Below are 12,305 nucleotides of genomic sequence, written 5' to 3'. Positions count from 1 at the left end.
AAAGAAGGGAAAGGAGGAGGAGGAAGAAAGTGGGATTCAGTCAGTCAGTCCCTGACAGGGGGATTATGTTAGTCAGTCCCTGAAAGGGGGATTCAGTCAGTCAGTCCCTGAAAGGGGGATTCAGTCAGTCCCTGAAAGGGGGATTCAGTCAGTCCCTGACAGGGGGATTCAGTCAGTCAGTCCCTGAAAGGGGGATTCAGTCAGTCCCTGAAAGGGGGATTCAGTCAGTCCCTGACAGGGGGATTCAGTCAGTCAGTCCCTGAAAGGGGGATTCAGTCAGTCCCTGAAAGGGGGATTCAGTCAGTCCCTGAAAGGGGGATTCAGTCAGTCTCTAACAGGGGGATTCAGTCAGTCCCTGAAAGTGGGATTCAGTCAGTCCCTGACAGGGGGATTCAGTCAGTCAGTCCCTGACAGGGGGATTCAGTCAGTCAGTCCCTAACAGGGGGATTCAGTCAGTCAGTCCCTGACAGGGGGATTCAGTCAGTCAGTCCCTAACAGGGGGATTCAGTCAGTCAGTCCCTGAAAGTGGGATTCAGTCAGTCCCTGAAAGGGGGATTCAGTCAGTCAGTCCCTGAAAGGGGGATTCAGTCAGTCAGTCCCTGAAAGTGGGATTCAGTCAGTCCCTGACAGGGGGATTCAGTCAGTCAGTCCCTGAAAGTGGGATTCAGTCAGTCCCTGACAGGGGGATTCAGTCAGTCAGTCCCTAACAGGGGGATTCAGTCAGTCAGTCCCTGAAAGGGGGATTCAGTCAGTCAGTCCCTGACAGGGGGATTCAGTAAGTCAGTCCCTAACAGGGGGATTCAGTCAGTCAGTCCCTGAAAGTGGGATTCAGTCAGTCCCTGAAAGGGGGATTCAGTCAGTCCCTGAAAGGGGATTCAGTCAGTCAGTCCCTGAAAGTGGGATTCAGTCAGTCCCTGACAGGGGGATTCAGTCAGTCAGTCCCTGAAAGTGGGATTCAGTCAGTCCCTGACAGGGGGATTCAGTCAGTCAGTCCCTAACAGGGGGATTCAGTCAGTCAGTCCCTGAAAGTGGGATTCAGTCAGTCCCTGACAGGGGGATTCAGTCAGTCAGTCCCTAACAGGGGGATTCAGTCAGTCAGTCCCTTACAGGGGGATTCAGTCAGTCCCTGACAGGGGGATTCAGTAAGTCAGTCCCTGACATTCATATTTTCACCACAGCCAGACAGAAGATTCAGACGCTGTCTAGTCCTTCCATCCAGCTACCACAGGAAATGCTATAGGCCTCCCAGAGTCAACCGTAATCTCTCCATAATACCTCCTACCACCACTGAATAAACATCCACAGCCTTTCAACACCACTACTACTACACAGCAACCCAGGGAATGTAACTGGAACACCATCAATGAATGGTAACGAATGTGGCGATGATGTTATGTCATTAAAGGTTCTGTATAGGTTCATTGGATGCAGGTTCATTAGCAAGATCAGTGTTTCCCAAACTCGGTCCTCAGGACCCCAAAGTGTGCACGTTGTGGTTTTTGCCCTAGCACTACATGGCTGATTCAATTGATCAAAGCTTGATGATTAATTGATTATTTGAATCAGCTGCGTAGTGTTAGGGCAAAAACCAAAACGTGCATCCCTTGGGTCCCCAGGACCAAGGGTAGCACTCCAACCCTGTTCCTGGAGAGCTACCCTCCTGTAGGTTTTAACTCCAACCCTGTTTCTGGAGAGCTACCCTCCTGTAGGTTTTAACTCCAGCTCTGTTCCTGTAGGTTTTAACTCCAACCCTGTTCCTGGAGAGATACCACCCTGTATGTTTTCACTCCAACCCTGCTCGTGGAGAGATACCACCCTGTATGTTTTCACTCCAGCCCTGTTCCTGGAGAGCTACCCTCCTGTAGGTTTTAACTCCAACCCTGTTCCTGGAGAGCTACCCTCCTGTAGGTTTTAACTCCAACCCTGTTCCTGGAGAGATACCACCCTGTATGTTTTCACTCCAACCCTGCTCGTGGAGAGCTATCCTCCTGTAGGTTTTAACTCCAGCCCTGTTCCTGGAGAGCTACCCTCCTGTAGGTTTTAACTCCAACCCTGTTCCTGGAGAGCTACCCTCCTGTAGGTTTTAACTCCAACCCTGTTCCTGGAGAGCTACCACCCTGTAGGTTTTAACTTCAACCCTAATCTAGCGCACCTGATTGTAATAGTTAGCTGGTTGATAAACTGAACCAGGTTAGTTACAACTGGGGTTGGAGTGACGATCTCCAAGAGGGTAGTTCTCCAGGAACAAGGTTGGAGTGACGATCTCCAAGAGGGTAGTTCTCCAGGAACAAGGTTGGAGACCCCTGAGTTAGTGACTCATAGGAAAACAGGATGTGATGTGACATGATGAGTACGGGTCTTGGCAGGTCTTACCTCCTGTTCTCTCTGGAACACCACTACTCTCCCTCCCTTGTCCCCGGTCGCCAGCAGCTCTCCTGTTGGGTTGAACTCAACCGTGGATATGATGTCAGCTGGAACAGAAAACACAAACGGAAAACAACAAGTTACCTCACTGAGATACACATTACCGACCTACTCTATGCCTGAAAGAGTCATGTTCTGTTCACTTCATCTCATTGACAACCGTGAAATCTACTTTCAAAACCCAACTATGTGAATGAAATTGAAGTGGTTAATGACTTGAAAGACGCAGAGTGGAGTGAAAAGGTCTACTTTCATGTGATCCTTAAGTCTTTGAAGACCTGCTTTCTCCCGAGCAGGAAGGCCTGCTCAGATAGCATGTCCATGGATCGAATCAATTATGTGTGCTGCTAGCCTACCTCAGGGCTGATGAAGGCCTGGACCAGCACTACAACAACCTGCAGTCTTCACAATACTACTACCCCTCGCACCCCGCTTGCTCCTCACTGTCTGTCACCAACCCATTCATATGCAAAACCCTCTCACACATCTCCCAGACACACATCAGATCTATACAATAATATGGAATGGGGAACATGGGGAATTATACACAGAGATAGCCTGCTGCTTCCCTCTGTGGCAGGGAAACGTTCACAATAGGTTGCCACAACTCAATCGCATGAGATCAGATACAAATTACATCTTTGCTTCCATACGTCGCAAACTCGGGGGCACTCCATTCTGTGGTTGACAGTGAAATTTCATGACAAAGGAGCCACCCCACACCCCCTTTCTCTCTCTACAATATTAAAGATGATAGATAAACGCTATGCTCATGTTCATATATAGGGATGGAAGATAGAGTCAGTCTTTACAGACCCCAACAGAGTGGCCAGGCAGCCTACTGTTGACAATGATCCAGAACTATTATTATTATCTGGGAGAAACATACTAGACTTCAGAGAAGCCACTAAGACAACACTAACAGACATATGTGTGTGTGTGGGACACAAACGTCTCAATTTACCCATCTCTATTTTAGGGGCTTAGAGAAATGGCAAAGGAAGCTGCTATTTTTGGCTGTCTTGCTTTGTGATGAGGCCTATCTAAACCCACAGAGGAAAGTAGAGCCCTATCTAAACCCACAGAGGAAAGTAGAGGCCTATCTAAACCCACAGAGGAAAGTAGAGGCCTATCTAAACCCACAGAGGAAAGTAGAGGCCTATCTAAACCCACAGAGGAAAGTAGAGGTCTATCTAAACCCACAGAGGAAAGTAGAGGCCTATCTAAACCCACAGAGGAAAGTAGAGGCCTATCTAAACCCACAGAGGAAAGTAGAGGCCTATCTAAACCCACAGAGGAAAGTAGAGGCCTATCTAAACCCACAGAGGAAAGTAGAGGCCTATCTAAACCCACAGAGGAAAGTAGAGGCCTATCTAAACCCACAGAGGAAAGGCGAGGACTATCTAAACCCACAGAGGAAAGTAGAGGACTATCTAAACCCACAGAGGAAAGTAGAGGCCTATCTAAACCCACAGAGGAAAGTAGAGGTCTATCTAAACCCACAGAGGAAAGTAGAGGACTATCTAAACCACAGAGGAAAGTAGAGGCCTATCTAAACCCACAGAGGAAAGTAGAGGCCTATCTAAACCCACAGAGGAAAGTAGAGGACTATCTAAACCCACAGAGGAAAGTAGAGGACTATCTAAACCACACAGCCACAGAGGAAAGTAGGACAATCTGGGATGTTTAATTAAGGCAACCCCTCACTAGGGAGTGTCGATGAGCTGCGACACTACGGAGGAATTTAGAGGCAGATGCTCTTCCGTCTGTCTGTCTGTCTGTCTGTCTGTCTGTCTGTCTGTCTGTCTGTCTGTCTGTCTGTCTGTCTGTCTGTCTGTCTGTCTGTCTGTCTGTCTGTCTGTCTGTCTGTCTGTCTGTCTGTCTGTCTGCCTGCCTGTCTAAACAACCTGCTGCCATATCAATGCCACCACTACTCCCACACAACTCACTGTTCACATGAACCTCTCTAGGAGGTGTGGGACGCTACCGTCCCACCTGGCCAACATCCGGTGAAATTGCAGAGCGCCAAATTCAAAAACAGAAATACTCATAATAAAAACTCATAAAACATACAAGTGTTATACATCGGCTTAAAGATGAACTTCTTGTTAATCCAACCGCGGTGTCAGATTTCAAAAAGGCTTTACGGCGAAAGCATACCATGCGATTATCTGAGGACAGCGCCCAGCTCACAAAACATTACATACAGTTACCAGCCAAGTAGATTAGTCACAAAAGTCAGAAATAGCAATAAAATTAATCACTTACCTTTGATGATCTTCGTATGGTTGCACTCACAAGACTCCCAGTTACACAATAAATGTTTGTTTTGTTCGATAAAGTCCCTCTTTATATCCAAAAACCTCCGTTTTGTTGGCGCGTTTTGTTCAGTAATCCAATGGCTCAAAGGCAGTCAAAACAGGCAGACGAAAAATCAAAATACTATCAGTAAAGTTCGTAGAAACATGTCAAACGATGTTTATAATCAAACCTCAGGTTGTTTTTAGTCATAATAATCGCTAATATTTCAAGCGGACAATAGCTTCGTCAATATAAAAGAAAAACAAGAAAGTTGCGCTCTCGGCTCTGGGGATTTCCCACTATCCACTGACTCAGAGTGGTCTTACTCCCTCATTTTTCAGAATACAAGCCTGAAACAATTTCTAAAGACTGTGGCATCTAGTGGAAGCCATAGGAACTGCAATCTAGGTCCTAACCATTGACATACTGTATAGGCAGGCAAGAGAAAAGCACCCACAACAAAAAAATCCCACTTCCTGGTTTTCAGGTTTTCGCCTGCCATATCAGTTCTGTTATACTCACAGACATTATTTTATTAACAGCTTTGGAAACTTTAGAGTGTTTTCTATCCAACTCTACCGATTATATGCATATCCTAGCTTCTGGGCCTGAGTAACAGGCAGTTTACTTTGGGCATGCTTTTCATCCGGAGGTGAAAATAGTGCCCCCTACCCTAGTGAGGTTAACAGCCTCTCAAGAGTCCCCGACTCCCCGCCCCTCTCTTGACTCAATGTGTAATTTACCAACCTTGAAGAAGACAAAGAGCCTTTATTGCTGTGTATACAAGTGTATGTGCTGCTGGGTGCTTGGGTATGCTGCAGCGGTAATCTCTGCTATAACAGCCAGCAGAGGGGATGTGTTTCTAAATGGAGGAGCTGTGTTTCTAGTATGCATAACCCTCCTCACCCCCAACACCCAGTCTATCAATTAACATCCTCTGTCTCCACATCTAACCCTGTAGTTTCCCGTCTGCCCATGTCACACACAACCAAAATAACCCGACACACTTAGCTACCCCACATGATCTATGGACTGAACGTACCAAAACAGTGATTCAGGTCAGGACATCCAGAACTGAGATGTATCACGTAGAATACCTTGTTCTAGCATTGTGAGGTTAAGAGAGTCCAACTGGCATGCCTAGAATGGATGGAAGTTTTTTTTTAAATGAAAAACAAAACGAGTCGATGGTGAGTTTTCCCTCAAGCAGATTGTGGTTCGATCGATTCCTGCCTTTGACACATCTTCCCTGATCTTCCTCTAGCAGATGCATCTGTTTTAGAGGCTGTGCCTGCCTGGCTACACTGTTGCTATGCAATCCTCAGAGATAACGGTTCACTCTGTCTAGTGAGCTGTGTGGAGCGGCCTCTCATTTGCAGGTTTAATTGTATTGTTCCAGCATCTCTTTAGACCTGAAGAGACTAGTCCCTCGCTCGCACATATACACGCACGCACACACGCACGCACACGCACACACAACACACACACACACACACAACACACACACACACACGCTAACAGAGTGCTAAAATGGCAAAGCTTGGTCCTGATTAAAATAATTAACATTAAAACAAACAAGACAAAGCTTTTAAATAATTATGCTTTTTTTCCAGGAGCAGCATGTCAGAAAGAGAGAGAGACAGAAAGAAAAAGAGAGAGGTGATGAAAGGAAAAGATATAGATGTGTTTTGTGTTTTTAAAAGAGAGAGAGAGAGAGAGAGAGAGAGAGAGACAAACAGGGTGTGAAAGAGAGGGCGGGAGAGTGAAAGATAGTGGGAGTGAAAGAGAGAGAGAAACAGAGAGTGAAAGAGAGGGAGGGAGAGTGAAAGATAGTGGGAGTGAAAGAGAGAGAGAAACAGAGAGTGAAAGAGAGGGCGGGAGAGTGAAAGAGAGAGAAGACTGGGTTGTTATATGTTTACCCTAGTGCACCTCCATGTTGTCTGCGTGTTTAGGAGATTTAAGGTTCCCATGACGACCTCCTCCTAAACTAGCAGGGGCTGAACGAGGAGGACTTTGTTCTTGGGCTTTGAATTGGCATCAGCAGACTGCATCTTCCCTTGCTACTGCTTCATATTCATATACACTATACTCCCTTCCCCTTCCACATACATACATACAGTGCTTCAGAAAGTATTTACACCCCTGGACTTTTTCCACACTTTGTTGTGTTAAAGCCTGAATTTAAAATTGATTAAATTGTGAGCTTGAAAAACCCAGCAACATTGCAGTTCTTGACACACTCAAACCGGTGCACCTGGCACCTACTACCATACCCCGTTCAAAGGCACTTAAATATTTTCTCTTGCCCTCTGAATGGCAGACAGACACAATCAATGTCTCAATTGTCTCAATGCTTAAAAATCCTTCTCTAACCTGTCTCCTCCCCTTCATCTACACTGATTGAAGTGGATTTAACAATTGACATCAATAATGGATCATAGTTTTCACCTGGATTCACCTGGTCAGTCTGGGTCATAAGCATGCTTTGTAAACCTCACTACTTCTCCCCCAAACAATACTTGAATCTGTGACATCAAGCTCCATATAAGGGCATATCGTGACATTTCTATGTAGCAGGGTTTTCCCTCACGAGGGTGCACGTGCACGTGCACAGTTGTTACCCGTCTCCGCTGCTGTGGCAGCCGACTACATAAAATAATAATAGAAAATAATTGCAAATATTTCAGGTGGAAAAGAACACAAAAGTAGCTCACTCGATCGTATGCTTTCAATAAAACAATGAATTGGTCCACAGTTTGCGGATTTGTGACTCATACATTCACTGACAATGGAGCAGAGCGAGGCTTGCATCCAGCAACGTCACGAGTCACGTGACCCGTGTTTGCAGCTGTCTCAGTTCTGCACTCCAGGGAGAGAGAGGAATAGAGGGCAACCTTCCCTGAAATAGTTTCAATGAATGGAATCACTTGGGAGTTTCTGGATTTTGGGTAAACTTCTCCTTTAACACCACTGAGGTAATACATCTGTGACCAAGTGAGCCAGACACAATCCCCACCACCTCCTCTTGTAAACCAGACTGGAGAAATATTCTGTGTCGATGATGGTAAAAGCAGGATGTGTGTCTCTGAGGTCACTGGTCACTTTAATAATGGAACACTAGTCACTTTAATAATGTTTACATACTGCTTTACTCATCTCATATGTATATACTGTATTCTATTCTACTGTATTTAGTCAATGCCACTCCAACATTGCCATCCTAATATTTATATATTTCTTAATTCCATTATTTTACTTTTAGGTTTGTGTGTATTGTTGTGAATTGTTAGATATTACTGCACTGTTGGAGCTACAGTAGGAACACAAGCATTTCGGTACAAACGCAATAACATCTGCTAAATATGTGTATGTGAACAATAACATTTGATTTGCTTTGATTTGAGATAGCTCTTGTTTGCGTGTGTTTGTGTTATCTTATTGTGTTCCAATAAGCCAAGGAGTATGATGCTGAGAGACCAACCACTAAGTGCCAATACAGACAAGACATAGAGAGGAGCTGGAAATGGAGAGCCTGATGACAGGCTGAAAGAACCCCCTTTAGCTCAGGACACAATAGTCCCCTATGTGATGCCTGTTACACAACTTGGCCAACTGACTGTCTGTATGCCAAATGGTACCATTGTTAGCTTAGCACCATGACATGAGCCATGAGTCTTCCTGATTACTGGACAAACACATCAGGCCTGTGTGTGTGCTGCTTATCCCTCACTGTGAGGTACAGCTGTCCTATGGTGTGTACCCAATGACACCCTATTTCCTATATAGTGCACTGCTTTTCACCAGGGCCCATAGGGCCGTTATATAGGGAAAAGGGTGCCATTTGAGAAGCAGCCATATAGTGTGATCGATAGAGATGTACAGTACAGACAGCGGTATGGGTATCCTGAAAATCAGGGACAGGACAGGATAGAGAAAGACAGGATAGACAGACAGGATTGAGACAGACAGGTTTGAGACAGACAGGATAGACAGACAGGATCAAGACAGACAGGACCGAGACAGGATCGAGACAGACATGATCGAGACAGACAGGATTGAGACAGACAGGTTTGAGACAGACAGGATAGACAGACAGGATCGAGACAGACAGGATCGAGACAGGATCGAGACAGACATGACCGAGACAGACAGGATTGAGACAAACAGGTTTGAGACAGACAGGATAGACAGACAGGATCAAGACAGACAGGATCGAGACAGACAGGGCTAGCCAGGACAGAAGAGCCACTGACATCTTACGTGTGGATAATCACTATGTTCTCTCCTGTCTCATTTAGCCTATTGGATCCGACACAATTTACATATGAGGACCATTATGTATCATCTCTATGTTCAAATAGGAAAGTACAGTTGAAGTCGGAAGTTTACATCCACCTTAGACAAATACATTTAAACTCAGTTTTTCACAATTCCTGACATTTAATCCAAGTAAAAATGCCCTGTCTTAGGTCAGTTAGGATCACCACTTTGTTTTAAGAATGTGAAATGTCAGAATAATAGTTGAGAGAATGATTTATTTCAGCTTTTATTTCTTTCACCACATTCCCAGTGGGTCAGAAATTTACATACACTCAATTAGTATTTGGTAGCATTGCCTTCAAATTGTTCAACTTGGGTCAAACGTTTCGGGTAGCCTTCCACAAGCTTCCCACAATAAATTGGGTGAATTTTGGCCCATTCCACCTGACAGAGCTGGTGTAACTGAGTTGTCCTTAAGCCATTTTGCCACAACTTTGGAAGTATGCTTGGGGTCATTGTCCATTTGGAAGACCCATTTGCGACCAAGCTTTAACTTCCTGACTGATGTCTTGAGATGTTGCTTCAATATATCCACATAATTTTCCTCCCTCATGATGCCAACTATTTTGTGAAGTGCACCAGTCCCTACTGCAGCAAAGCACCCCCACAACATGATGCTGCCACCCCCGTTCTTCACGGTTGTGATGGTGTTCTTCGGCTTGCAAGCCTGCCCCTTTTTCATCCAAACATAACGATGGTCATTATGGCCAAACAGTTCTATTTTTGTTAATCAGACCAGAGGACATTTCTCCAAAAAGTACAATCTTTGTCCCCATGTGCAGTTGCAAACCGTAGTCTGGCTTTTTTATGGCGGTTTTGGAGCAGTGGCTTCTTCCTTGCTGAGCGGCCTTTCAGATTATGTCGATATAGGACTCGTTTTACTGTGTATATAGATACTTTTGTACCTGTTTCCTCCAGCATCTTAACAAGGTCCTTTCCTTTTGTTCTAGGATTGATTTGCACTTTTCGCACCAAGGTACGTTCATCTCTAGGAGACAGAACGCGTCTCCTTCCTGAGCGGTATGATGGCTGTGAGGTCCCATTGTGTTTATACTTGCGTACTATTGTTTGTACAGATGAATGTGGTACCTTCAGGCGTTTGGAAATTGGTCCCAAGGATGAACCAGACTTGTGGAGGTCTACAATTCAGTTACAGTTCTTGGCTGATTTCTTTTGATTTTCCCATGATGTCAAGCAGAGGCACTGAGTTTAAAGGTAGGCCTTGAAGTACATCCACAGGTACACCTCCAATTGACTCAAATGATGTCAATTAGCCTATCAGAAGCTTCTAAAGCCATTAAATCATTTTCTGGAATTTTCCAAGCTGTTTAAAAAGGCACAGTCGGCTTAGCGTATGTAAACTTCTGACCTACTGGAATTGTTATACAGTGAATGATAAGTGAAATAATCTGTCTGTAAACAATTGTTGGAAAAATTACTTGTGTCATGCACAAAGTAGATGTCCTAACTGACTTAACAAAACTATAGTTTGTTAACATGACATTTGTGGAGTGGTTGAAAAACAAGTTAGAGACACTCCAACTTCAAGAGTCAGGCTAGGCTACATAGAGTCAGGCTAGGCTACATAGAGTCAGGCTAGGTTACATAGAGTCAGGCTAGGCTACATAGAGTCAGGCTAGGCTACATAGAGTCAGGCTAGGCTACATCGAGTCAGGCTAGGCTACACAAAGTCAGGCTAGGCTACATAGAATCAGGCTAGGCTACATAGCTCTGCGCACTAGCTTTGTCCCCATCTCTTCTCATAGTTCCGTGCGCTAGCTTTGGCCCCATCTCTTGTCATAGCTCCACGCACTAGCTTTGTCTCCATCTCTTCTCATAGCTCAGCGTGCTAGCTTTGTCTCCATCTCTTCTCATAGCTCCGCACGCTAGCTTTGTCCCCATCTCTTTTCAAACATCTCTTTTCTCTTTGTATTTTGGTACTGCTGAAGATCCAGCCCATAGAAATACAGCAGCATCAGCTGTATCTTTACGTCCTCCGCTTGTCTTTCCCCATCATTTCAGATTCAATATCTCCCTCATATGCATCGTCGCTGAAGTGCTTGCTACACACAGCGATGCAACGTTGGCTGCAGAGAGTTTATACATCGTATTTACTATTTCAAATTGCTACTAACCATCATCTGCATCTCTTTGTAACTTTTTCACAAAAATTGTGAAAGTTGGTGACTTCTTGATAAAGGAATTTATATGTTTAAAGTAATGACTAAAGAATTCCACCCTGAAACGTATAAGACTATGTGAAATGTATTAGAATTATAAGACTATGTGAAATGTATTAGAATTATAAGACTATAATCCAATAATGTATGTGTGAGACAAGTTAAGGGTGAGAAATGTATGGTTGAGAAAACAAAGGACAATTGAACTACATGTGACCTGGTTGTAACTGAAAACTTACGACAAAAAAGAGGCCCTTTCCAAGGCCCCTCTAATCTAGGGAGGAGAGGAACGGCAAGAAACGGAGAGGCTGGTAGAAAAGTGATAAGGTGTGTGTGTGTGTGTGTATGTGTGTGTGTGTGTGTGTGTGTGTGTGTGTGTGTGTGTGTGTGTGTGTGTGTGTGTGTGTGTGTGTGTAGGTGGGGGTGGGAGTTATAAAATGACTGAGTTTGCATTTTTGACTTCAGAGCTCTCGTGAATAAAGAACAACGAACCTTATGCAGAATCTGAGACTTTGCCTAATTACAGTGAGGGAAAAAAGTATTTGATCCCCTGCTGATTTTGTACGTTTGCCCACTGACAAAGAAATGATCAGTCTATAATTTTAATGGTAGGTTTATTTGAACAGTGAGAGACAGAATAACAACAAAGAAATCCAGAAAAACACATGTCAAAAATGTTATAAATTGATTTGCATTTTAATGAGGGAAATTATAGACTGATCATTTCTTTGTCAGTGGGCAAACGTACAAAATCAGCAGGGGATCAAATACTTTTTTCTCTCACTGTATTATTAAACCCAGGGTCTTACGAACCTCGGGGATTGGTCAAAGATGAAATGATTGTTAGTTATCATCATTGGGATAGAAAACTCTCGTGACGTTTCTCTCCTTGATTTCCTGTATAAAGTACAGCCAGGGACTGAACAACAGCCATCTTTACATATCTAACTTTATCTGCGACAGGCCTATCAACTTTCGCACCAGCTCCTTCTTCCTCCAAATCAACTGAGACGTCAAGCTCCATATAAGGGCATATCGTGAGCAGGGTTTCCCCCTTGAGGGTGCTCATGCTCAGTTGTT

At 44.4% G+C, this 12,305-nt stretch overlaps 1 protein-coding gene across 1 annotated transcript in view; it reads right to left on the bottom strand.

Moving 5' to 3' along the window:
- Window positions 1–12,305, bottom strand: part of LOC106603879 (serine/threonine-protein phosphatase 2A 55 kDa regulatory subunit B beta isoform) — a 91,258-nt gene that overhangs the window by 17,889 nt on the left and 61,064 nt on the right. Inside the window, exon 2 of the mRNA XM_014198091.3 lies at window positions 2,374–2,471. Coding sequence (XP_014053566.1) covers window positions 2,374–2,471 — 98 coding nt within the window. The remainder of the gene's footprint in view (window positions 1–2,373; window positions 2,472–12,305) is intronic.

The sequence above is a fragment of the Salmo salar genome, chromosome 04, assembly GCF_965601325.2.
Source record: "Salmo salar chromosome 04, fSalSal1, whole genome shotgun sequence".
NCBI classification, from domain to species: Eukaryota; Metazoa; Chordata; class Actinopteri; order Salmoniformes; family Salmonidae; genus Salmo; species Salmo salar.
The sequence above is the reverse complement of the archived record's forward strand: the minus strand, read 5'-3'. Positions and strand labels throughout refer to the sequence as shown.